The 27,049-nt window shown below is 56.7% G+C and overlaps 1 protein-coding gene across 1 annotated transcript; it reads right to left on the reverse strand.

Annotated features, from left to right (window-relative positions):
* Positions 1 to 2,873: 2,873 nt before the first annotated feature.
* On the reverse strand, positions 2,874 to 26,601 carry FBLIM1 (filamin binding LIM protein 1). Its single transcript, XM_036445972.2, has 8 exons — positions 26,495 to 26,601; positions 22,394 to 22,664; positions 15,472 to 15,656; positions 13,626 to 13,743; positions 11,949 to 12,118; positions 9,855 to 10,033; positions 7,836 to 7,953; positions 2,874 to 4,359 (listed from the first exon to the last, which is right to left on the reverse strand). The coding sequence occupies exons 2-8, from the start codon at positions 22,641 to 22,643 to the stop codon at positions 4,246 to 4,248; spliced, it is 1,134 nt and encodes a 377-aa protein (XP_036301865.1). The 5' UTR covers positions 22,644 to 22,664; positions 26,495 to 26,601; the 3' UTR covers positions 2,874 to 4,245.
* Between the last annotated feature and the right edge of the window lie 448 nt (positions 26,602 to 27,049).

Below are 27,049 nucleotides of genomic sequence, written 5' to 3' on the forward strand. Positions count from 1 at the left end.
ACTCTATTGTGTAACCATCTCCCCATTCATCTCCCAACTGTTAATCTTGTCAATTGAAACTCTGTAACAGCTCCCCATCCCACCTCCCCAAGTGCTCTCCGTGCTCTCTGCACAGGACCTCCTACTTCCTGTCTCTAAGAATGTGACTACCCCTATTGCCTTATCTAAGTGGAATCATTCAGTACTACTTAAAAAAAAAAAAAAAAAAAAAAAATATATATATATATATATATATATATATATATATATATATATATTATTGATTTTTTAGAGAGGAAGGGAGAGGGATAGAGAGTCAGAAACATCGATGAGAAACATTGATCAGCTGCCTCTTGCATACCCCCCACTGGGGATGTGCCCGCAACCAAGGTACATGCCCCTGACCGGAATCGAACCTGGGACCTTTCAGTCCGCAGACCAACACTCTATCCACTGAGCCAAACTGGTTTCAGCTCAGTACTATTTTAAAAAAATATATTTATTTTATTGACTTTTACAGAGGGAGAGGGATAGAGAGTTAGAAACATCGATCAGGATGTGAGGGCGATCTGGCTGCGACATCTGTCACCCCATTGATTGCCAGGGTTGATTCGGCTGATCTGGCTGGCTAGGCGGGTGTCCCCCTCCTCCCTCACCAATCCATGTGAGTCCCTCCCGAAGCTGCGCGCTCGGTCGAAGAGGACGACTTTCCCCCAAAATGAGAGGACTGGTCTTTGGTCAAGGGTATACGAGTAGCTGGGCTCCCCTGCTAGAACCTCCAAACAAGCTCTCAAGAAACATCGATCAGCTGCCTCCTGCATACCCTTGACTGGGGATGTGCCCAAAACCAAGGTACATGCCCTTGAGCAGAATTGAACCTGGGACCCTTCAGTCTGCAGGCCGACACTCTATCCACTGAGCCAAACCAATTAGGCCTCACACAGTACATCGATGTGACTGGCTTATTTCTCACTGCAGGACCCCTTCCCCCCCCCCCCCCCGAAGTGTCCCCTTTATAAAGTGGTGTATACATGTGCAGCCTGGAAGACAAAAGCACCCCCAGAATTTCACCCAGATAGCAGCCCTGCAAAACAACCAACGGGACTCAGGCTGGGCCGGGAGGAGTCACAGCACGAGGGTCCAGCTTCATGGCAGGAAAAGCCAGGCAGTGGCCCCTGACAGCAGGGAGCCGGCCTGGCCCTCAGCGTTGGGCCTGGGTGAGCTCCAACCTCACAGCTCACCGTGGCCGCCTCTGGGCCAACTGCAAAGATGACCAGCACCCCATCCTCCAGGCACTGCTGCCCCCCAACCAGGCACAGCTGTAGGGCCACACCCTCAATGTAAAAAAGCTTCTCGATCCTAGCATTTTCCCTGCTTCCGGACACACGCTCGGAGCAAACCCCCACTCCCTTAACTCCTCTCCCAATTCCTCACACCTGCCCACGTCCCAAGTCCCTCCTCACCAGGCCGTGCAGCAGCAAGCACAGCAAACCCCCCGTTGTCGCCTGGGGCATGTCTCTGATGGATGGGCTTCCTTAGGACCACCAGGAAGGCAGATACGAGGCGTGATGACCAAGGTCTGCTGGCCAGTGCCCCAGAGGAAGCAGTCACCTGCTCCCTAGTCAGCAACCCACCAGCCCAACATTCTGTCCACCACAGCAACCTTATGTTATTATTCTTTTTAAAATATATTTTATCAATTTTTTTACAGAGAGGAAGAGAGATAGTCAGAAACATTTGTGAGAGCCGAAACCGGTTTGGCTCAGTGGATAGAGCACATGTGTCAAACACAAGGCCCGCGGGCCAAATCCATCCCGCCAGGCCTTACAATGTGGCCCGCACCGCGCTGTCATCACTGCACTCCGCTGCGTTTCCATCACAATGACAGTTTATGACTGTTCAGTAAACCATTCGGCCCACGATTTAGGCTGGATTTTAGATTTTGGCCCCTTCTCTGATTGAGTTCGACACCCCTAGGATAGAGCATCAGCCTGCGGACTGAAAAGTCCCGGGTTCGTTCCGGTCAAGGGCATGTAACTCGGTTGCAGGCACATCCCCAGTAGGGGGTGTGCAAGAGGCAGCTGATCCATGATTCTCTCTCATTGATGTTTCTAACTCTCTATCCCTCTCTCTTTCTCTCTGTAAAAAATCAATAAAATGTTAAAAAAAAAATATCGATGAGAGAGAAACATCGATCAGCTGCCTCCTGCACACTTCCTACTGGGGACGTGCCCACAACCAAGGTACATGTCCTTGATCGGAATCGAACCCGGGACTCTTGAGTCTGCAGGCCGATGCTCTATCCACTGACCCAAACGGGTTAGGGCATAGGATAGATATTATTATTAAAGTTGTTCCCATCTTACAGATGATAAAGTGAAGGCTCAGGGGACTCAGGACTAGTCCACATTACTGAGTGTCAGCGCCAGGTGTGAGATCCGACCTGCCTGCTCCAAGTTCAGTGCTCTTTCCTGCCATGCACCCCTCTCGGGAGCTGCATGCACCAAGCAAACCCCCGTGTCAGGGTCCGAGTGTGCAGTGAGCACATCCTGAGGGTGGGTGTGGACTCTGTAAAAGACTGGGTGGCCCTAGGTGGCCCCCCACAGCATAAGGCTCCACCCTGGACACCCTGCAGCCAGGGCCCCCCCCCCCCCCCAACCTGGCAGCCCGTGTCTGGGAGCAACACGCTGGGAGTTGCCTGGTGCAAGTCTCCCTTGCCGGGCGTGAGCCCCCGACCTGCTGAGCCGAGCCCCACTCTGCGGGGAAGGACCCACTTACCCGCGCGCCCCCGTGCGCAGGCGCCCAGTGAGCACTGTCCCCCAGTGAGCACTGTCCCAGGGCTACTTCCAACGGTTTGTGTCCAGCTGAGGGAGACCTTAGACGGAACACGGACGGACTTCTAACAGTTATGCATTTATTTCCATGTAGAATAGGAAAAACACAGAAACTAGCACATCAGCAGGTGACTGCGTGGATATATTGTTTAGCACAAGACTAAAGCTGGGAGTAAAAAATAAAAAAGTATGTTGATTTGAAGAGAATATTAAGGACAGGAGAGGATGCGAGGTCTTTGATCATGACCGTGAGGAGGAGGGGGTGTGTGCAGCCCTGGAGTCTGGGAGCCCCTCCTCCAGGCTGCATGCAGGAAGCTGGCTCAGCTCTGAAGCCCCCACGAGGCTCACAGACAAGTGCTAGGAGCCGGGGTGGCCTCACAGGAGCCTGTGGTGCATCCAGACCCCACGGAGCAAAGCACATCTTAACCTGCTCACGTCCTACAAAACGCCTCCGCGTTACAAAGCAACAGAAGTGATTGTCCCTAAAAGGGAAGCAGGATCTTCTGGGTGTGGCCTCGAAGAGGCAGCGGTCACAGGGCGGCCTGGAGGCAGGGTCCCAGTGGGACTTGGGGAGATAACCAAGGGGCTGCAGGGGCACCCCCGCCCGGCACTGTCCTGAGGAGCGTGGGTGTGTGGGGTGCGCAGCCCCAGTCAAGGCTGCAGGAGGGACACTCAGAGCGTCAGCTGCCTCACCCACAGGAGCCCCAGGCAGCAGGGTGGGGTGTGGCCAACGTCCTTGGGTGTCAGCACATGTCACCCTCTCCTCCTGCTCCTGTTCTAGTTCACGGCTGGGCCTGGGCCCCATGTCCCCCGGGTGTGTGGGGGGGAGTCCACAGCCATGCACCGCCGGGTCCCATCCTCGTACATTTATGAACAAATGGGAGACATTTCCTATTAAGATATAACACCTCCCCCCCCCCCAAAAAAATCCAAAGAATGTTTCCCATCATTTAAATTTTTTAAAAAGCGCTTTTTAAGGAACCTTAAGAGTTTTACTCACACCGCCAGCAGAGGGCGCCCTCGTGCGTCTCTTTTCTGCACCTGCCCCCTTCAGGGACATCTAAAGCGTCATTGCTGAGGGACCCAGGGTGCCGCCTGAAACTGGCCCCAACTCACTCCTGGAAACGGGGAGGCCAAGGCCGGCACACAAGAGCGACCAGAGCCTCGGACGTGAGTACCCGGGGCGATGCTCATGGTGTATTCGCCCTGCGCCCAGAGGATGGAAGGAAGAGTGACAGTCCGAGGGCCACCCTGTGCAGCCGCCCCCCGCCGAGCCAGGAGGAGGCGGGGCCGGGGCAGGCGGCTCAGCCCTGCGTCCCAGACGCGACGGGCCGGTCCCTGTAGGGGCTCGGGAGGAAACTGTGCAAGAGCAGGCCAGGAAGGGAAACTGAGTCGGGGAAGGGACCCCGACCCGGGCTAACAGTGGGTGCTCTCAGCAGCACCCCGCAGCGCTCCGCTTCACGTGGCACGGCTTGCAGAAGAGACGGTTGTTCAGCGGGTAGCAGCCTTGGTCCGTGGGCTCCACGGACAGGAGGATCCTGCAGTCCTGTGGGGACGAGAGACCGGCGGGTGGGCCCAGGCCGGAGGCGGCGGGGCCTCCCCAGAGAGGGCTCACCCCGCCCCTGCCCGGGAGATGCACTGAGTGACAGCCTCCCCCTTCCTGTCCCCCAGCACGCCTGGGCTGGGTCTCCGTCAGGGAGGACAAGGGGCTGTGAGGGATGGGAGCAGCATCAGTGGAGGCGACAGCTGAGGACACAGGGAGACGTCCCGTGAGGGGTTACGAAAAGAGCTGGAAGGGGCTTAGGCACTACCCAGCAGCCCTTTAGGATGTAACCTCTGCGAGGTAGTGATCCTACTTCCTGCTGGATCCCGCCCAGACCAGAGCCTGGCGCACCGAGCGCTCACCATAAACAGCTGCTGAGTGAGTGAGTACACCCAGTCCCGGCCTTCACCTCACAGGTGGGGAAACTGAGGCACAGGGAGGGTGGGGCTTGCCTCAGGCCCCAGACTCAGGGTCCAGAGGGCTTTTCACCATTCCACTTCCTGCACAGCTTCAGCACTGGCACACACGTTAAAATCCCAATTTTTGCCGAAACTGCTTTGGCTCAGTGGATAGAGCGTCGGCCTGCAGACTGAAAGGTCCTGGGTTCGATTCCGGTCAAGGGCATGTACGTTGGTTGTGGGCACATCCCCAGTAGGGGGTGTGCAGGAGGCAGCAGGTTGATGATTCTCTCTCATCGATGTTTCTAGCTCTATATCCCTCTCCCTTCCTCTCCGTAAAAAATCAGTAAAATATAATTTAAAAAATAAATAAAATCCCAATTTTTTAAATCACCAAAGGATGCCAGACCAGGAAGATGGGCGTTTGGAGCCCAGCCTGCTCAGTCCACCCCTCTCGTAAGCCCCGACCTCATCCGAGCTGCACCAGGGCACATGCTGGGGGCAATAATGGGGACGAGGAATGCCCGCGGCCTCGGTCAGGGCATGGCTGGCTTCCTCTGGAAGCTGCGTTATCAGTCGGTCTCCACAGAGACAACTTTGGGCACAGGGTGCCATTCGGACCCAGCAAGGCCAGCAGAGGGCGCCCTCGTGCGTCTCTTTTCTGCCACTGCACCTGGCGTCTCCCAAGGACTATTCAATGCCGGGAGCCTGGCTATTCCCGCCTGCCGCTGGCGTGGCATTCTGAGAGCATCAGTGCCAAAGGGGCACATGTGACCTCTTCTAAATTAGAATCCAGTGAGGAAACATCTCCTCTGGGACCGAGTCACCCGGCCCGGGAAGGAGCTGTGGGGCGGCAGACAGCGGGCTGGATTGGAACTTTTCTCAGCCTCCTAAATAGAGACAACAACTCCCATCTCGCAGGATCATCATAGTTGATTAAATAAGGCGATGTCCACAAAAACACTTTATGAATTAAAAAATATGAGCCAGCCGAAACCGGTTTGGCTCAGTGGATAGAGCGTCGGCCTGTGGACTAAAAGGTCCCAGGTTCGATTCCGGTCAAGGGCATGTACCGTGGTTGCGGGCATATCCCCAATAGGGGGTGTGCAAGAGGCAGCTGATCGATGACTCTCTCTCATCGATGTTTCTAACTCTGTCTCTCTCCCTTCCTCTCTGTACAAAATCAATAAAAATATATTTAAAAAAAATAAAATAAAAAATAAAGGAATGGGAACAGAGAAATCGCACCCCGGTCAGCTCCAGGTCGCCGTGGTCTGAGCCTTCCCATCGGAAACGCAACTGCTGGAGTCCACACTGATGTTCTGCAGCAGCCGGAACGCCCTGCAGCCTTGGCCACGCTGACCAAGGCCATGCAGGGAGGGACTATGTGCTCACTAACCAGGCGCTGGGAAATGTGAATCCGCCCTGGACCTTAGGAGGGCTGTGGGGGTGATAACAGCCCTCGACTTTCCTCATCCTTCCTTCAAGATGCGTTATCAGTGGGACTTTGGACTCTGAGCAGCAGAGACAACACGATGATGAAGCAACCTGTCAACTTCGGACCAAGCCCCCTTGGTGCACACACTCCGTGCACACAGCCTCTCGGTCCCACTATCTGCGTGAATCGGAATTTCTCGCTGGCTGAGAAGAGGTGTGCCCGGGAGCTCCCACTCAGGTGACACCCATAGAAGCTGCTACCGTTTTCGCCATTCCCCAGAGACGACAGACGTGGAGGTGACCGTGGGAGGTAGGGAGGACTCCTAGAGACTCCCAACAGGACGGACTAATCTGCAGGGCCCGGGGGAGGGGGATGAAAATTTACACCCGCGTTCAAACATGAAGACGTCACGATGGGAACGGCAGAGCTTCAGCGTTTCTGAGTGGGGGCACGTCTCACTGGGACGCCTGCACCAGCTTCTAGCCAGCCTTCCGCCTCAGCCCCCTCCCTGCCTGCAGCCCGAGACCCAGACTCCTCAGCCTGGAGTGCGGGTCCTGTCCTGCTCCCTGACCACACCTCCCACACGCAGCACGCCGGACGCAGCCCGGAACTTCCACTTGCTGGATCCTTCGGGCCTGTTCATGCCAAAGTGGGTGTCCACAGGCCTGGCCTCTTTCTGGGCGTCCTTTTCTCTGAATATCTGACAGACGCTTATCCCGCAAGACCCGCCGTATGCGGCACCTCTGCTGCCACCACCCTGGTTAGACTCCGTCGCTGCCTTTATAGTCCCTACTCTAATTTATTTATTTATGTGTGTTTAATTTTTTAATACATTTTTATTGATTTCAGAGAGGAAGGGAGAGGAAGAGATAGATAGAAACATCAATGATGAGAGAGAATCATTGATTGGCTGCCTCCTGCACAACCCCTAGTGGGGATCCAGCCCGCAACCCAGGAACCAAACTAGTGACCTTAGTTCATGGGTCAAAGCTCAACCACTGAGCAACACTGGTTGGGTTTTTATTGACTTTAGAGAGAGGGGATGGGAGATAGAGAGACAGAAACATTTGTGAGAGAGAAACATTAGTTGGCAGCCTCTTACGGGCCCCCTTTTGGGGATCAAGCCTGGAACCCGGGCAAGTGCCCTGACCAGGAATTGAACCTGTGACCTCTTGGTTCATGGGTCAAAACTCAACCACTGAGCCACCACAGGTGGGCCCATAGTTCCCTTTCTTGTGGAAAGCAGGTTTAGTTTCTAGCATTAATCCAAAGAGTTTTGATTAATAGACCCTATTTGTAACTACTTCCATTCCTTAAAAAAAGAAAGAAAAAAAATATATATTGATTGATTTCAGAGAGGAAGGAAGAGATGATGAGAGAGAATCATTCATTGGTCAGCTTCCTTCTCCACACCCCCTACTGGGGACTGAGCCCACAATCCAGGCTGGAATCAAACCGGGGACCCTTCAGTCCGCAGGCCAACACTCTACTCACTGAGCCAAACCACCTAGCGCTTATTTCCATCCTTATTTCTGCTATTGGGCAGGGGGCCATTGCCGAGCCGGACCCTGGCCTGTCCCAGCCCAGGGCCCAGGCGGTGGCGACCGGAACCCGCAGCATCATTCAGTCACTGCTCTGCTCACCTCGCACCTGTAGCAGTTCTCATGGAAGTTCCTTCCCATGCACTCGATCTTGAAGGCGTCCTTCCCGTCCCGGGGGATGATGGGATTCTCACAGATGCTGCACACAGGGGCGAATTTCCTGGAGGGAGAGCAGCCCACGCTGGGAGGAGCTTGCGCCAACCACAGAAATTAGCCGCCAGGACGGGGCTGGCTCTCACTCGGCTCCCGGTGCTATTTCAGACCTGCTGCTGCTATGTGACTGCACCTGGAGTGCAACCACAATGCCTATTTCTCCCGGCGGGAGCGGGAGGAGAGCCGTAATTAGACCGGCTTCCCAGGGGTGTAATTAGCCGAGGCAAGGAAGTGACTGCGAACGTCAGTCAGCGTTGGAGAAAGCAGACTACTCACGGGAGGTGGGGGTGTGGGTAGGGACGGGCGGGGGCCCATTTCATCTGTCTTGTATTATAGGACGCTACTTTTTCTTCTCTCCTTTCTTTCTTCTATTTGTTTATTTACTTATTTAATATATTTTATTGACTTTTTTACAGAGAGGAGAGTGATAGAGTCAGAAACATCGATTCAACTGCCTCCTGCACACCCTCTACTGGGGAATGGGCCCACAACCAAGGTACATGCCCTTGACCGGAATCGAACCTGGGACCCTTCAGTCCGCAGGTCTACGCTCCATTCACTGAGCCAAATTAATGTTATTATTGATTTCAGAGAGAATAGGGAGAGATAGAAACATCAATGATGAGAATCACTCATCAGTTGCCTCTTGCACGCCCCCTACTGGGGATGGAGCCCGCAGGCCCAGCATGTGCCCTGACCGGGAATCGAACCCTGACCTCCTGGTTTATAGATTGACACTCAACCACTGAGCCACGCCACTGGGGCTCGCCGCTGCTTCTTAGGGCTCCAGCTCTGAGGGAGGCGCTGTGACCTGGAGGTGGAGGGCAAGGCCCCAAATTCAGGTTGACAGGAGTTTGCTGCAGCTCCCATACTCCCCCGCTGGGAGGCCTTGGGCACTGCGGCGTGCCTCAGTTTCCACATGTGGTAAAAAGGAACCCTAATAGTACCTGCCCCACAGGAAGGGATGTAAGTGTACTTCATGGCCTGACTCAATTAAGCTTCCTTAATTTACTACTATATTAGTTTTGAGGATGAAACGGCCTAACCCAGTGGTCGGCAAACTGCGGCTCACCAGCCACACGCGGCTCTTTGGCCCCTTGAGTGTCCTAACGCCACTTTTTCAAAATAGACTCGCCCAGGCCGAAAACTGACTTCTGCGCATGGGCCACGAAGTCTCAATCGCACTGTATGTGAGCGCCAGCACGTGGTATTTTGTGGAAGATTTGGCTGCACTCAAGGGGCCAAAGAGCCGCATGTGGCTCGTGAGCCGCAGTTTGCCGACCCCTGGCCTAACCGGCACAGTGTAGGTGCTCAAAAAGGTAGCTGCTGCCCTGGCTGGTGTGGCTGAGTGAATAGAGCATCGGCCTGCGGACTGAAGGGTCCTGGGTTCGATTCCGGTCAGAGGATTGTGAGCTCTCTCCCCAGTGGGGGGTGTGCAGGAGGCAGCTCTCTCATCAATGATCTTTCTCTCTCTTTCCCTCTCCCTTCCGCTCTAAAGCCAATAAAAACATATTTTTATAAAAGGAAGCTGCAATCAGCCGAAACCGGTTTGGCTCAGTGGATAGAGCGTCGGCCTATGGACTGAAGGGTCCCGAGTTCGATTCCAGTCAGGGGCATGCACCTTGGTTGCGGGCACATCGCCAGTGGAGGGTGTGCAGGAGGCAGCTGATCGATGTTTCTCCCTCATCGATGTTTCTGGCTCTCTATCCCTCTCCCCTCCTCTCTGTAAAAAAATCAATAAAATATAAAAAATAAAAGGTAGCTGCTATCAGGTACCTGGCTAGATAGAGGGTGTGGACCAGGCAGACCCGGTTTCTGCAGGAAAACCCAGGACTCAGGCTCAGCTCTGCGGTTCTGCCCGAGTCCCACCCGGCCTTCCCTGCCCGCCCAGAGCCCCCTCGCACGCACCGATAGAAGTCGTCCAGGCAGTACACCTCGTTCTGGCCGTCCAGCGCGAAGTTCTCATCCCCGATGCACCGGGCACAGGCCACGCACGTGAAGCAGGCCGGGTGGAAGGCCCGGCCCAGGGCCCGGATGATGTGTTCGCGGACCACCTCGCCACACCTGCCGCACTTCTCCAGGGTGTCCTGGGGCAGAGGGCCCGTGCCTCAGAGCCATGCCACCCGCGTGCCCGCTGCACGCCACAGGGCTTCGCACCCGCTCTGAGGCTGTCCCAGGAGGACGGGGGTATGGGAGAGGAAGCTCAGATCCATGCGAGTGACCTCACTACTGCCCCACACCTCCACTGCTCCCCGAAATGGACCACGCCTGGCTTCCAGAGAGGAATCCTGCCACCAGGCGAGGGCTGCGGGTTTTGTTGTTAGGAAATGCCGAGGCCAGTGTCCGCGAGGACCCACAGGAGAAACTTCTCTTCAACCTCAGAGTCAGGGAGAGGAGTGCCGAGAGAAACGGGTGACAATGAACCTTGAAACACTTTCCCTTTTCCCTTTGGCCACCCGGAAGCTCAGTCAAATCCCATGCTCCACTTTTAGGAACAGCTGTCGGGGTCTTTTATGCATATATGCAGGTCACCAGGTGCTGCCAATTCAGGAGGACAAGGAAGGCCTCCGGATATCCAGGTGAGGTGTCTGTGCGTGGTGTGCACCCCACACCCCACCGCGGAGCCAGCAATTCCAATACCTTGGCTCCCAAACCAGCGCTCCCAGACTGTATCCGGTCTTTACATCTGCATCAGAACCCCATGGCTCTAGGTAAGAGCGGCAAGACCACAGGCGGGCCCCAGGACCAGATGGGCCTGGGGTAGAACCCCAGCTCCACCAGCGTCGGGAGTGTGACCCGGTGCGAGAGGTGAGTGACGACCCCAAAGACAGCCAGGTCTTCGCCCCGGAACCTGTGACTACCTCGAACAGCAATGTGACCGAGGTGAGGCCCCTGAGACAGGGAGAGCATCGGCGTCATCCAGATGGACCCCAAAAGCCATGAAGTCCCTGTGAGCGGAGCCCGAGGGAGATCTGACACAGGAAATAGGATACTGAAGGCAAGACGCCTCCCTGCTGACTTTGAAAGTGGACAAAGGAACCGAGGAATGCAAGGAATGCCGAGTTAGAGGAGGCTGGAAAGGGCCAGGAAATGGATTCTCCCCTAGAGTTTTGGGTGGGTGTGGGGGTAGAGCTCAACACTTTGGTTCTGACTCAGTAAAATGGGTTGTGGACTTCTGACCTCTGGAACGGTAGCAGGGTTATGTGTGTGCTGTTTGGCGTCACCAAGTCCGTGACAATGTGACATGAGTCACAGGAAAGGAATACGCCTCGGCTGAGCTCCTCCCCCCTCTCTGAGCCTCAGCTTCCTCATCTGTGAAATGCGTCAGTAGTGCCTACCGCCCAGGGTTGTTGTGAATGAAATATACACTGAGTGGCAGATTATTATGATCTCTGAATGCATAATAATCTGGCCACTCAGTGTGAGTGTGAGTGTGTGTGTGTGTGTGTGTGTGTGTACTAGTAGCCTGTGGCAGAAAGATTCCTGCAATAGGGCTTCCTGCTGTGGTCTCCCCACCCCGCCTGCTTGCTTCTCTGCAGCTTCACTCCCTTCTGCAGCGCCTGGCTTCTTTCTATGCTGTCTTGATAGGCAAATTAAGCACCATCTTGGGTGGGCTAATTTGCATACTTGCCCTGATTGGCTAGTGGGTGTGATTTGGGCATAGCGGATGTATGGTCAATTTGCATATTGCTATTGTATTAGGTAGGAGATATATATTAATTAGAGGCCTGGTACATGAATTCATGCATGGGTGGGGTCCAGCCGTCCTGGCCAGGGGAAGGGGACATGGGCAGTTGACCAGCCTGCCTGCTGGTCGAACTCCTGGTAGAGGGGACAATTTACATATTAGCCTTTTATTATATAGGATATACATTGAGCAACCAGAGATCATAGTAATCTAGCCACTCAGTGTAACATCTCCCAAGCACCCGGCTCAGTGCCTGGCACCTGGGGAGCTGCTGTGTGTGTGGCGGGGGGAGGCGGGGAGGAGGAGGTTGTTACCTGGTAGCAGGGTTCACAGAGGGGCCTCCCATCCTTCTGGTAGAAGCTCTGCCCAGCCAGTTGGCGGCGGCAGGTGCGGCACGTGAAGCACTGGGCGTGGTACTGCCTCTTCATGGCTTCCACAGCCAGCTCTCGGGGTGACACCGTCTTGTGGCAAAAGGCACAGACGTCTGGGGTAGGAGAGACACAGGCCATGACATGCCCAGCCTGGGGGCACTGTGCCCGGTCACCACCCAGCACATGCCCAGAGTGCCCGGTTTCTGCCTCCAGCCCCCGGGGGCCCTAGTGTGACCTGGTTTCCTGGGGAGGGTCATGAGGATCAACCGAAAGCAATATGGCCAAAATCAGTTTGGCTCAGTGGATAGAGCGTCGGCCTGCGGACTGAAAGGTCCCAGGTTCGATTCCAGTCAAGGGCATGTACCTTGGTTGTGGGCACGTCCCCAGTAGGGGGTGTGCAGGAGGCAACTGATCGATGTTTCTCTCTCATTGATGTTTCTAGCTCTCTCTCTCCCTTCCTCTCTGTAAAAAATCAATAAAATGTATTAAAAAAAAAAAAAGAAAGAAAGAAAGAAGGCAACATGAAGGGCCTTTGGAGAGAGATGCAGTGTCAGGACAGCTGGGTTACCATCGGCAAAAAAATGAATGTGTGGGGAGGCCTCCCTCAGGACACTTCACACCCAGATCATTCCAGATGTGCGGAGGAAGTGGAAAACGAGACCAAGAACATTAGAAGGAAAAAAGAGGAGAAGTGGTGCAGAACGTTGGTGTGGCGGAGGCCTTTTGGTACGCGGTAAGCACTGAACACTGTTTACCGAGTGAGCTCCACATGGTGCCGGAGAGCCTGCAGCACGCGGTCGTGCAGACCAGCCGGCGGAGCGTAGACCAGGCCGATCATGAAGGGCAATTTGACAAAAATATCCAAGTTACAAATGCACCCCCCGCTGGCCACAGAACTTTCTCTTCCAGGAATTGATTTCACAAACGTTCACACAGGCAAAATGACCCATGTGCAGGACGATGCATCTCGGCCTAATTTTTCACAGCAAGAAGCCACCTCGGCGCCTGCTCATTGGCAACTGGGCCAATGCACACAGTAGGGCCACACTGAGGAATACTATGCAGCTGAGAAAAAGAGCAAGGAGCTACGCTATGTTCTGATGTGGAACGAGCTCGAAGATGCCCGAAGGAAAGAACGTGCGGAGCAGCGTGGAGTTTGCTCCCCTTTGTGGGAAAACTGGGGGGGCGGGAGCGGGGAGAGGAGTGGAAACACATCTGTGTTTGCTCACAGACACAGAAAAGACAGCTGGGAGACGATGTTAACCGCAGAGGCTGTCGGGAAGGAAACAGGGCGATGCGGGGATGGGGCCGAGGGAAGAGTGCATCGTGTCCCCTTGGTGCTTTCTACAATATTTTGTCCGAGGGGAGGGTGCTCCGTCCGCAAACGATTAAAGAGTGAAAAAAATTCAAGGTGTTTCTGCTCTCGGAGCAAATCTGGTGATCCATGCTAAGCAGGTTTTAGTGCTAAAGGAGAATCAGTTCAGGCAATAAAAAAACTAAGGCCCTCAGTGAACCGTGAGCTGGGGAAGACACCCGTGGTCCCTGCTGTCCTAGTTCCCACATGGAAGCCCAGGCCAGCCCCTGAGGGCCCTCCAGAGCCCCCCAGCCCTGTGCCCTCACCGGTGGACGCCTCTCTCTCCGGGAAGCCTACCGGCTCCTCTGGGGGCGGCGGCAGCTCCTCCTGGGCGGGCCTGAGTCGACTGGGCCCGGGCTGGGACGGAGGCCCCTCTGCCAGGGTCTGTGGGGACACAGGGGGTCGGGGGTCGGAGAGAAGTCACCCAGGGGGGACCCCACACGCCCTCTCAGTTTCGCTCCTGATCTGGTGGCTCCCGGCACCAGGAGCCCCATGGCGCAGAGGAGGAAGCCGAGGCCCAGAGGAGCTGTGACCCTGCTCAGGCCGCTCAGCAGGAGGCTGCAGTGGCGGCAGGAGCCCAGGGCCCCTGACCAGTGAAGCCACTTCCTTCTCCTCCTAAAGAAGCTCCTGGAAGCAGGGTTTTCCTTGCCTGGAGCCCCCCCCCAGTTCTGTTAAAGGCGGAGGATTGAAAACGGGTTTCAGCCGGGACCGGTTTAGCTCAATGGATAGAGCGTCGGCTTGGGGACTGAAGGGACCCGGGTTCGATTCCGGTCGAGGGCATGTACCTTGGTTGCGGGCATATCCCCAGTAGGGGGTGTGCAAGAGGCTACTGATCGATGACTCTCTCTCATCGATGTTTCTAACTCTCTATCTCTCTTCCTCTCTGTACAAAATCAATAAAATATATTTAAAAAAAGAAAAAAAAAGAAAAAAAGAAAACGGGTTTCACCTGGAACGGAGTGCGGAGCCTCAGGGAGGCGGGCAGGGAGGAAGGTGATCAAAGGCCTGGGTGCACATGTGCCCGGCCCACGGACAGACAGCAGGTGCTGAAGGCCAGGGGTACGGGAGCGGGCTGGAGGGGTCAACGGGCGGGGGACACATATGTAATACTTTCAACAATAAAGAATTATACAAAAAATGGCCGAAACCGGTTTGGCTCAATGGTTAGAGCTTTGGCTTGGGGACTGAAGGGACCCAGGTTCGATTCCGGTCAAGGGCATGTACCTTGGTTGTGGGCATATCCCCAGTAGGGGGTGTGCAAGAGGCAGCTGATCAATGACTCTCTCTCATCTATGTTTCTAACTCTCTATCTCTCTCCCTTCCTCTCTGTACAAAATCAATAAAATATATTAAAAAAAAAAAAAAAGAATTATACAAAAAATGAAAGTGGGCTTCAGCCCAGCCAGGTGTGGCTCAGTGGTGAGCATCCACCCAGGAATCAGGTCACCAGTTCGATTCCCAGTTGGGGCGTATGCCTAGGTTGTAGGCTCAGTCCCCAGTGGGGGTGTGCAGGAGGCAGCCAATCAATGACTATCACTCCTCATTGATGTTTCTACCTCACTCCTCCCTTCCTCTCTGAAATTATTCATATATATATATATATATATATATATATATATATATATATTTAATTATTTTTTAATATATATATATTTATTTCTTACAGAGAGGAAGGGAAAGGGATAGAGAATTAGAAACATCTGTGAGAAAAACATCGACCAGTTGCCCCCTGCACACCCCCTACTGGGAATGTGCCCGCAACCAAGGTACATGCCCTTGACCGGAATCGAACCTGGGACCTTTCAGTCTGAGGATCGACACTCTATCCACTGAGCCAAACCGGTTTCGGCATATATATATATATATATATTAAATGGGCTTCATATCTAGCATAAGAGATGATGTGGGTTAGACCCAGGGGAACGTCTCAGAGCTGAGGGGGGGCTGGAGGGGAAAAGGGGTGCACAGTCAATTTTACAGCCTCAAACAGAACGGACCCATCTCCAGGCTTAAAAGCCCTAAGGGCCCAGAAAGCGCAGACCCTCCCTCCCTGGCCGAGGGCTCCGCCGGCGATCAGGGGTTGGCCTACCTGGCGATCAGGGGTTGGCCTACCTGTGCTGGGGGTGGTGGTGGGGGCAGGTGTAGCTGCTCGAAGTCAGAGATGAGCTCAGCCCCCGGGGCTGGCGGCTGCTCGTCAGGGGGCGGCGGGTATGCTGGTGGGGGCGGCGGCGGCGGGAGCAGGTCCAGGTCCGGGAGAGCATCCTCACCGTCGCGGGGAGGAGGCGGGAGAGAGCGGCCTGCAAGTGAAGGGGGAGTCTTACAGCGTGCAGGCTGAGGGCGTGCAGGCTGAGGGCTCAGGTCAGGGCACCCTGGCCTGGGGGCGTGCAGGCTGAGGGCTCAGGTCCAGGGGCACGTGGCCTGGGGGCGTGCAGGCTGAGGGCTCAGGTCCAGGGGCACGTGGCCTGGGGGCGTGCAGGCTGAGGGCTCAGGTCCAGGCACCCCGGCCTGGGGGCGTGCAGGCTGAGGGCTCAGGTCCAGGCACCCTGGCCTGGGGGCGTGCAGGCTGAGGGCTCAGGTCCAGGGGCACGCGGCCTGGGGGCGTGCAGGCTGAGGGCTCAGGTCCAGGGCACCGTGGCCTGGGGTCCATCTCTGACTCTGCCACTGGCTGGATGCGATGGGTCCTCCGGCAGAAGACATAATAATAGTCTCTCCGGGTCTCCGTTTGCTCAGCTGGGAAATGGGTATCAGCTGCCCAGGTGGTTATGAAAACGATGAGCTGATGCAGGCAAGGGCTTGGCACGTGGCACAGGCTGAGAACAGCAGCTGTCAACGCAGCCTCCCCCCGCAACCTGGGTGCGAGTGTGGCCCAAATCGCTGTGAGAAGGCCCTTGTGGGGATACAAGCAACACCAGCCCCGAAGGCTGTGGTTCTCACACTGGCTCCTGGACCAGCAGCACCTGGGGCAGCGAGGCTCACACCCACACTGTAGCTTCCCTCCTGACCCCCCAGTGGTGGTGGTGGTGGGGGGGACTCAGAGAAAAAAGAAGAGAGCTTTAGAATTAAGAGACTTTAGAGGAAAGGACCACATATAGTGTGTACACTTATCCTGTCCTATAAGGTTACCTCCAGCCACAGGTGGCGATGGGCTGAGGGACTCAGGACAGAATGTAAACTACCTCATCATCACCTTCACGATGATCCCAAGCTAAAATGACAATCTTTGTATATTGAGTTGCATAACATCTATTATGAAAAGTAATATTACTTAATTCTTTTACTTTTTTTTCCAACATGGATCCTAGAAAAATTTAAATTACATCCGATGCTTACATTTGTAATTCACAATATATTAGTCTATATATTTTAAAAAATATTTTGATTTAAAAAAATTTAAAGAGAAAGAAAAAAATATTTTTATTGATTTCACAGAGGAAAGAAGAGGGAGAGATGGAAACATCAATGATGAGAGAGAATTATTGATCGGCTGCCTCCTGCGCGCCCTCCACTGGGGAGTGAACCCACAACCAGGGCATGCGCCCCGACGGAATGAAACCGTGACCTCCAGGTTCACAGGTCGAAGCTCATCCCCTGAGCCACGCCGGCCGGGAACACGTTATTTTTACGGGACAGTATTTGTACAGACCTTGTTGGGTCCTGGTTCAAAGCATGAACTCTCCTTTAATTCTCATTTTGCAGGCGAGGGGAAGCTAAAAATCCCACTACATGATACAGCTCAAAAGACCCCGTGTAACGCCTTCATTCCACTACAGTCCCACAGCGAAAGGGCATTTTATGACAATCCGGGCAAATTAATGATGGATGGTGCACTAGGTAATCAGAGGCCTTCTCACCGATTTTGTTTGGGTTTGTGATTATGATTTTTTTTTTTTTTTTTAAAGGCCACATTCAGAGATGCATCCTGGAGTGGGGGCTGAAATGACCTGGTGACTGGAGTTTCCTCTAAAACACTTCAGAAAAGGAAAGAAAGGGATCGATATGGCAAAGTCGCCGAAACCGGTTTGGCTCAGTGGATAGAGTGTCGGCCTGCGGACTGAAAGGTCCCAGGTTCGATTCCTGTCAGGGGCATGTACCTTGGTTGTGGGCACATCCCCAGTGGAGGGTGTGTAAGAGGCAGCTGATCAATGATTCCCTCTCATCGATGTTTCTAACTCTCTATCCCTCTCTCTTCCTCTCTGTAAAAAATCAATTAAAAAAAAAAAAAAGTGGCAAAGTCTTAGCACTTGTTGAAACAGGACGTGGAGTGCACAGGGTTCCTTGTACTGCTCTCTCCACCTCTGTGCGTGTTTGAAAGTCTCATTAAACACACACGCACACCCTAACCAACAGCAAACACACGGACACACGGGACAGGAGTGGCATGGGGGCGTGGTCCTCAGCCCATGGCACAGCCTTTCCCGGGCTCCTGGCTGGGAGGGAGGAGGGGCTGGCAGATCACGGAACTCCCGTCTCAGCCCCAGGCCCTCCCGATCCAGCAGTGTCGACTCCCAGGAACTCCCACCCTCCAAGCCACCCTGAAGAGGGGACTGGGCCAGGAGGGAAGCTTGGTGTGGGGCTGCTGGACATGCCCACGAAGATCCTGCCACTGCCCTACAGAGTGAGAACTAGGAAGTGTCGCGGCCCTTACAGTGCGGCTCAGCCGATCAGAGCATCATCCATCTCACACACCGAAAAGTGGCAGGTTCAATTCGGGCTCAGGGCACACACCCAGGCTGCTGTTCAATCCCCAGTCGGGGTGCAAAGGGTGCAAAGGCAACCGATCCATCTCTCTCTCTCTCTCTCTGTCTGTCTCTCTTCTTTTCTCAAAAAAAAAAAAAAAAAAAAAAAGTGGCCCTAGCTGGTTTGGCTCAGTGGATAGAACATTGGCCTGCAGACTGAAGGGTCCCGGCTTTGATTCTGGCCAAGGGCATATGCCTGGGTTGTGGCTTGATCCCCAATGGAGATGTGTAGGAAGCAGCTGATCAATGATTCTCTCTCATCATTGATGTTTCTCTCTCCCCCTTCCTCTCCGAAATCAATAAAAATATTTTTTAATGATCCGTGGTTGGCAAACTGCAGCTCTGGAGCCACATGTGTATCGCAAGCCGCGGTTTGCTGCTCTGTTGACTAATGAGTTTGCCAACCACTGTCCTATACTACCCTTTACCTCTTTGCACATAATAAGCCACAATTGCCTAATCCTCACAGCTTCCAACCACACGGTAACATTCAGTCTAGTCCAATGGTTGGCAAACTCATTAGTCAACAGAGCAGTAAACCGCAGCTCGAGAGCCGCATGTGGCTCCTGGGCCACAGTTTGCTGACCACTGCCCGAGCTGGTTTGGCTCAGTGGATAGAGCATCGGCCTGCAGACTGAAGCATCCTGGGTTCCATTCCAGTTAAGGGCACATGGCCATGTTGTGCGCTTGACCCCCCAGTAGGGGGCGTGCAGGAGGCAGCTGATCAATTATTCTCATCATTGATGTTTCTCTTGCTCTCCCTCTCTGAAATCAATAAAAAATATATATTAAAAAAAGTCCTGGGAGAAGAGACTCGGGGGCACTCCACCCACTTCCCGAGGCACAAGGTAGGCCAGCCCCAGCGAGGCGTGCGGCCCTGTGCCCTGCCTGAGACACTCATGGAAAAGAAGGAAAGCACCCAGAGCGCTGCCTGCCCGTAAAGACCTGGGTTTGGGCCATTCTCTGCCGATTCACTGGCTCTCCTCCCCTCCCTGCTCCAGGTTTCCATCCACTGGATGTAGATAACGAAGCCCTCTCCTTTGTCCCAAGGGCTGAGGGGACTGGACAGACGGGAAGCTTGTTCCAGCCCTGTGAGCACCCTGCTACAGACTCAGGGGGGCCTGTTCCACTGCGGGGGGCTGGGTGTCACTCCAGAGCTCCTGACCCAGCAGGTGAGGGGTCCGCTCCCAGAATTCACATCCTGCAGAGCTCCCCAGGTTGCCGGTTCAGAGGCCACACTCAGATCTGCTCTTCTAGCCCCCACATCTCACCTGCTTCAAGTGCGGCCCCTGAGCGGAGCTCAGCGTTACCTGGAAACGCGTCAGAAACGTAAATTCCTGGGCCCCACGGCAGACCTGCTGAGTCAGAGACACCCACCTGCTGAGTCAGAGCCACCTGGGTGGGGCCCGGCAGCTGCTGGAACAGGCCCCGGAGAGGCTGAGGTTGCTAAAGTGTGAGAGCCTTGAGCGGGCCTGACGTGAGCTGACCCGAGGTGAGTCAGCAGCAGGAGCTGGATGGGAGACCCAGCAGGAATGCCGAAGCCCCTCCCAGGACCTGCCTCAGGGTCCAGACAACAGGCCAGGAAGTGGACAGTCCTGGCGGGGCAGGAATGCAGGAGAGGCCCCGAGGCCCAGCGCAGGAGGGCAGGAAGGGGACAGAGCGCAGGAGGAGGGGCAGCAGCCTTCCTAAGAGAAGCCCAGAGGGAAACGGACTCAGGAATAGGAGTCTGAGGAGGGGAGGAAGGAGGGAGGGTGGGGCTTGTCAGGATGAAAGGCCTGCAGAAATGCGGGCGGATTCCTTCGGGGACACCAGATGACTGCCTCTGTGGACGTGGCTGGAAGCAGCTCGCAGCCATAGTCAGACCCGACTCATGACCAAGCTGCTCCCTTAGAACTTCCCTCACACCTGCCAGGCTGAACTCCAAGGCCACCCAACCAGCAAACACGGTGGCTGAGCAGTCCCTGGGAACCACCCTCCCCCCACCCAGCACCCCCCTTCCCCCTCCCCCGCTACCAACTCCTCCCTTCCTGGGGAAGGCCTGGTTTTGTTGTCACACTCCTGGGATCTTCTCCCTGTAATCCCCATAACCCATGGGAATGTTCAGGAAAATGTGGCATCTAAGGGATATTTCTGTCTTTCTTAATCCTCACCCGAGAATATCTTCCCACCGATTTTTTAGAGAGAGTGGAAGGGAGGGGGAGAGACAGAGAGAAACATTGATGTGAGAGAGACACATCGAGCAGTGGCTTCCCACACGTGCCCTGACCAGGGCTGGGGATCGAGCCTGCGAGCAAGGTGCGTGCCCTTGACTGGAATCAAACCCAGGACCCTTCAGTCTGCAGGCCAACACTCTATAAATTATATTTCTTTTTTTTATATATATATATTTTATTGATTTTTTACAGAGAGGAATGTTAGAGAGAGAGAGATATTATAGTTAGAAACATCGATGAGAGAGAAACATCGACCAGTCGCCCCCTGCACACCCCCCACTGGGGATGTGCCCGCAACCAAGGTACATGCCCTTGACGGAATCGAACCTGGGACCTTTCAGTCCACAGACCGATGCTCTATCCACTGAGCCAAACTGGTTTCGGCTAAATTATATTTCTTGAGCTCCCGCTCCTACCCATAAGGGATATATATATATATTTTCCCCATTGGATCACATGTCCTGATGCGTGCATCTGGGTCACCAAGGTCCTGGTTCTGCTAATAGGAGACCAAGGCTGTTGCCGGGACCTGTTTGGCTCAATGGATAGAGCGTCGGCTTGGGGACTGAAGGGCTCCGGGTTCGATTCCGGTCAAGGGCATGTACCTTGGTTGCGGGCATATCCCCAGTGGGGGGTGTGCAAGAGGCAGCTGATCGATGACTCTCTCTCATTGATGTTTCGAACTCTCTATCTCTCTCCCTTCCTCTCTGTACAAAAATCAATAAAATATATTAAAAAAAAAAAAAAAAAAAAAAGAGACCAAGACTGTGTGGTTGGGATGGGAAGATCAGTGCAGGAGGCTGCATCCCAGTGAAGACACATGCTACATGGATGTCCACGTACTCCCATGTGTGTGTTCGTGTGGCCCCTTCTCTTGCCCTTTTCTGGCATCCTGTAATTGGCACTTCCTATTGGTCTCTGCGTGGTTTCCATGGTGATGGCTGCCCAGGATGCCTGGCTAGGCACTGGGGGATCCTGAGGGGCTCAGCTGCCCCCCTGGGAAATGGAAATGACTCCTCCTTGTTCCAACTGGTGCCCTGACCGCGAAGGAGCCGCCCCCCTGCCTGGGCCCCGGCTTGTCATCCTTCATTGCTGCTGCCAGGGCAGCTCAGACCGGGCACGGGGGAAAAAGACGGTCATTTACCAAGCACCCGCTCTGCGATGGATGCGTCACACACACGACCACGTTTTCATTTTCCAGAGAAGGACACCAAGCGGGGAGACAGCTTGTCTAAGATCACGCAGCAGGAGAACAGCAGAGCCCTACCCGGTTTGGCTCAGTGGATAGAGCGTCGGCCTGTGAATTCAAGAGTCCCAGGTTCGATTCCGGTCAAGGGCATGCACCTTGGTTGTGGGCACATCCCCAGTAGTGGGTGTGTAGAAGGCAGCTGATGGATGTTTCTCTCTCATCGATATTTCTAACTCTCTATCTCACTCCCTTCCTCTCTGTAAAAAATCAATAAAATATATTTAGAGAGAGATAGAGGGAGAACAGCAGAGGCCCAGAGAACATCCTCACCTTTCAGATCCTTCTGCCTGAATACCACCTCCTTGAAGACTCCATTCTGACCGCCCCGTAAAAAACTACACCTCCTCACCTCTTCACGCGTTTTATTCCTTTATAGCACTTGCGTTTTTATGATCCGTGTTCCCCACTAGGACATAAAGAGTTTCATGCCCGCTGACAGCTCGGTCTCTTTATTCATGTCCCCAAGTGTCTGGCCCAGAATAGTAACAACAGCTAACGCTCTTTTAGTATCTGACACTTACTCTGTGACAGGTGATGGGCTAAACGTATGTATCAGCTCAGCTAGTCCTCACAAGCCTGTGAGGGCGGTGCGGTCACATCCCTGTTTCACAGGCAGGGAGCTGGGGAAGAGAGATTCAGTGGCTTGCTGACTTCACATCCCAAGCATTGGAGGAGCCAGGATTCAAACCCAGGCAGATGGTTTCAGAGTCTGCCTGGCACATAGTAGGTGCTCGATGAATGAATGAATGAATGAACGATCAATCTCAGAGCCTGCCCTCTCCCCCACGTCAGTGCACCTGTGACCGGGTCCCCTCCCGCCCAGCCTCCGGTCTTACCTCCATTGGACAGCGGAGCGGGGGCAGCTGGCACTGAGGCGGCGGCCCTGCCGGCCGGTGTCCAGGGGCCAGGCCTCCCCGCCGGGCCGGCTCCGGGGGCCTTCGTGGCGGCAGGCAGCTCCCAGGGGCGGCTGGGCCGGGCCTCGCAGGCTGCCCGCCTCACGTCCTCAGCCACGGCCTCACCGCGACGTGGGGGGGCCAGGGTGATGAAGACGGACGAGGCGACCCGCTTCTCAGGCTGGGAGGCCATCGCCTCGCTCCGGGGGCAGGGCTGGGGGGAAGCGGAACGTGGGCTCAGGGCACAGGCACCTCCACCTGGACACAGACCCCTCCCTGGGGCCTTCCTCCCCCAGCAAGATGGCCGGCCACCCCAGCGCACCAGGCAGCCCCAGCACCAGGCAGCCCAGCCGGCTAAGGAGGGGCCGGGATGTCCTTGGGGGAGGGCTGGCGTTCACCAGGTGACTCGGCTACAGGGTGGGACCCAACAGTCTCCACTGCCCCTCCCCCGAACCCACACATCTGGGGGGCAAAGGGCAGCCCTGCCCTTCTCACTCAGGATGACTCATTTTCCTCCAATGAGACAGCAGCTCCTCAGGCTGACTGCCTCCCGGCCCCGGGCCACCCCCCAGGTTACCGCCCTCCCCGGGGGTCCCCAAGGCCCAGGCCAGCTCCTCTGGGGAGGGAGCCAGCCTGACCCGCTCAGAGCGTCAGGGCTGGTCCCCAGAGGGCAGGGACAGGACCATCAGACCGAGACCCACTCTGTGCCTTAAGCGCTTCCGCCCATTCACTCATCAATCCCCCCAGCTGCTGGGGGAGGGGCACTGCTGGAGCCCCACCTTACGGGGGAGGAGCCCTGCCTTCCACCAGGAGGTGAAGAGTCACCTGTTCAGGGACTGCAGCGGCAGAACCTGGACTTGAACCCAGAGCCCATGTTCTTGGCCACTTGGCTCCGCTGCCCTCTCCGGCCCAACCCACAAGCCAGCACCCTCTTCCCCACCTGCAGCCCCCGTATTGGGTCAAAGCCTGATTCTGCCGCTGGACTCACAGCGCCCTGCCCCACTCCCAACACGGCAGGTGCCCCTGGAGTAACCTCTCCAGCGTCTGAGGCCGTTTCTCCTCCACCCAAAAGCCTTCCTTGGCTCCCTGCCACCTTGGAGACAAAGCCCCTGATCCTCCTGACCTCAACTTCTTTTTGACCACCAGGACCACTCCCTCTTCCTCGACTCGCTCCTTCCTCGCCTGGCAGTGTGTCCCCGCCACAAGGTGATTCCCGCTTTCCTTAGAGGCCCCGCTCAAACCTCCCCTCCCCGGGGCAGCTGTCTGCTCCCACAGGGCCCACAGCCCATCACCGGCCGCTGGCTCCGTCCCCACGCCCGTCCCGCCCCGTCCCTACGTGACCGCAGTGCCATCAGCCAAGTCCGCGCCCGGCATACGCACCAAAGCACAAACCTGGGACCTGGGAGCAGGCGGCACCCGACCGGGGGAGCCCGCGTTTCATTTCTCAGGGGGTTTCTGCAGACAGTGGCCTCCGGGGCCAGGGCTGAGCTGAGGCCCTAGGCTGGCAAATCAACCACTCAGCTCTGGGGCTGCACTTGGCACCGTGGGCGAACGTGCCCTTTCTCTCTCTCTCTCTCTCTCTCTCTCTCTCTCTCTCTCTCTCTCTCTCCAGCTGGGTCACCCTGACAAGGCCTCAAAGCCCAGCCCACAGGTTCGTGGGGAGGAGAGAAAACGGGGACCCAGAGAGCAAACTTCGAGAAGAGAAGTGGGAAGTGGGGCTGGGTGGGCAGGGCATGGGCATCAAGGGTCCCTAATGACGGCCTCGGAGCCCAAGTGGCCACCCAAAGGCCTCCCTCAGCATAAATCCAGCTGGTCACTGTGGGCCATCCTGGCGCCTGACGTAACGAAAACAACACCGTATGCTCCCAAATTCCTCTAAACTGGTTTACGTGTTTAGTTAAAATGTATCGATCAGCCTGATAATAACACATCTGTCCCAAAAAGTAAGCCAGCACTTGAAGAAACCTTATAACGTTCTTTCAAGTGCCTCTATTTTGCTTCTTGCTCTGTATGGGCTGCTGGGGAGTGTATACGCTTATAGTGGCTGTCAGGGTCTTTGCTTTTATACTTTTCTACAAACGCACTATCTATGTTTATAAACAACTTCCAGAGGGCATCTGAGATTTCCACCCAACAAGGGCGCCGGCGGATAAAGCGCCCGCTGTGTGCGGCCCCTGTGCCCAGTGCCCTCTGTGCCTCAACTCACCCAGTTCTCACACATCCATCCCGTCTGTCCGTCCGCCCCCCGCTGTACAGATGGGCCGGCGAGGCCCGGGAGGGTGAGTGACCTTCCCAAGCACCAGGGGCAGACTCAGAATTCCAACAGCCCACCCTCCAACGTGAGTCCTTGGGCCTGACACGCCCTTTTCTTTCCCGGACCTCACGGGGCCCCCAAACTCTCGGGCCCGTTCTCACCCCAGAATGGCCCAACCCGGACCAATTGTCTTGAGGCCAGTGCCTTCTGGGCTGTCCCGGAGCCCGCTGAGGCCTCCCTCTGCCTCCTTCCCACCCTCCTCTGACCCCCACTCCGTCCCAGGAAGCTGGATCTGCTGGTTTCTCAGAAATCATCTAAGGCTTACGTCCTCCGAGGCCAGATGTTCACAGCTGGGCACCCCCCCCCCCACACACACACACACACTCTGCGGTTTCTGTAGGGACTCCAGGCCCCAGGGGAGGGGGCCCAGCTGGGGAATTTCAAAGCCAGGGCAACGGGGCCAGCCAGGCCCCAGAAGAAGGCTCCCTCTGCTCCAGTCCCTCGGCCCCCAGCTCGCCCTTGGCGGGGCGGGGGAGGGGCAGGGGGGGTACCTGTGTGAAAGCTCCCTGTGGGCAGCGTCCCAGCCAGCTGCCCCGAGACCCTCCACCCCACCCTCCCTCTGGGCAGAGATCCAGTTGGGTAAGCGGAGAAAGTGGGAACAAAGGGAAGGAAAGTCATTTCCTGTCAAGAGGAAGGAAGGAGGCTGAGATCCAGCCAGCCAGCCTCCCAGCCGGGGCGAGGCTGCAGCCCGGGGCGGGGCCGCCAGGGGGGGCAGGGCCTCCAGGTAGTGCCCCCTCCGGTGTCCTCCTGCGAAACCCCCTCCCCAAACTCCGGAACCCCCTCTGAGCTTTGTTCTGCGCTTGGTTCAGCTGGCGGTGGGGAGGCACGGCACCCCTCAGCCCTGCAGGGGTCCCAGCAGCCTGGATAGGGGTCCCCCTCCCTCCATCCCTCCCACCCCAAGAAAGGGGAGGACGCACCCAGCGCTGGGCTCACCAGGGCCCCCCTCCTTCCTGCTGGGTGACGCTGAGCAGGTCACCGAACCTCTCTGGGCCCGGGTTTCCCATAAAGTGGGACTAATGAGTGAGGTGTGCCCTAACGGGTGGCCGGCCGAGTGGGTAAGAGGGAGGGCGCTCCAGACCCGGGTCCCCGGTCCTGAGGGCCAGAAGGACGGCTGGCTATTCAGCCGGGAGGGGGAGGGCCCTGGGGGCTGGGCTCCTGTTGGGGGTGGGGGGACCAGGACTGAGCTCCCAGTTTAAGGAGAACCGGGATCCAGGCGCTGCCCAGCTCTTCCCGGGCCCTCGCGTCCGGGCTGGGGGGGGGGGGGGGCGACCCAGGCCCACATGCACACGCCTTGGGGGCCCCGGGATCGCCCCTTCCCTGCCTGGGGCGGGGGGGCGAGGACCAAGGCCCCGGGAGGGGCAGCCCGCGCCCTCCCTCCCCCCCCCCCCGCCCGGCGGCCCGGAGCCCGGACCCCGACGCCGTCCCGCGGGCGCCGGGCGGGCAGCGGGCACCGGCGCTCTAACCTCTAAGGCTCCATGTGCGGGACGGGCGCTCCTTTGTGCGGAGCTTCCGCCGCCCCCGCCGCCGGCCCGGCTCCCGCGGGGCACAGCCCTCCCCGCCGGGAGGTGACCGAGGGCCGGGAGGGAGGGACAGCCCCCCCCCGCCCGCAGGCCCCCAGGAGCGGGGCCGGGGTCCCGGCGGGGGCGGGGTGCGCCCCGGCCGGGCTGCCGCTGTCACCGGGGCGCAGCGGGGAGGACGGCGGGCGGGACCCCCAGCCCCGCCCGGCTTACCTGGGCAGCCGCGTCCGTCCTGCCGGCTCCGATCCGACCCGAGGCCAGAGCCGCCGCCGGGCCTCCCGCCCTCAGCCCTCCCCGCCCCCCGGCTCCCTCCGCCCCGGCCCGGCCGCCTGACCATAAAAGGTGAGGCTTGGGGGCGGGGGCCGGGGCGCCCGCAGGGCGGAAGCAGCCCCCCACCTGCCCCCCCACCTGGCTGGCCTCGCCCCGCGCCGCCCTCTCCCCTTCCCTTTGTTCCCGGACCCCTCCTCCTTCCCCGGGGCCCAGGCCTGGAGGGGGCGGGGGCTCCCCCTTCTGCCCACCCCGTGTCCCGTGTGCACCCCGAGTGGTCTCTCCCCTCCCCTTCCTCCTCCCCCTCCCTAGATCCCTTGGGCCGGTGGCCCTACCTGCCCAGTGAGGTGGAGGGGTGCTTACACCCCGGGGTGGCCTGGGCGGTCACCCCATCTTCCTGAGCCTCAGTTTCTTTGTCTGTAAAGCCGGGGTACGGCTGCCTGTCTCTCAGGGTCAGGCTGAGGACCAAGGTGCCCATGGCAGTGAGGAGAGCACAGAGGG

Source organism: Pipistrellus kuhlii, unplaced genomic scaffold (assembly GCF_014108245.1).
Source record: "Pipistrellus kuhlii isolate mPipKuh1 unplaced genomic scaffold, mPipKuh1.p scaffold_m20_p_2, whole genome shotgun sequence".
In the NCBI taxonomy this organism is placed as follows: domain Eukaryota; kingdom Metazoa; phylum Chordata; class Mammalia; order Chiroptera; family Vespertilionidae; genus Pipistrellus; species Pipistrellus kuhlii.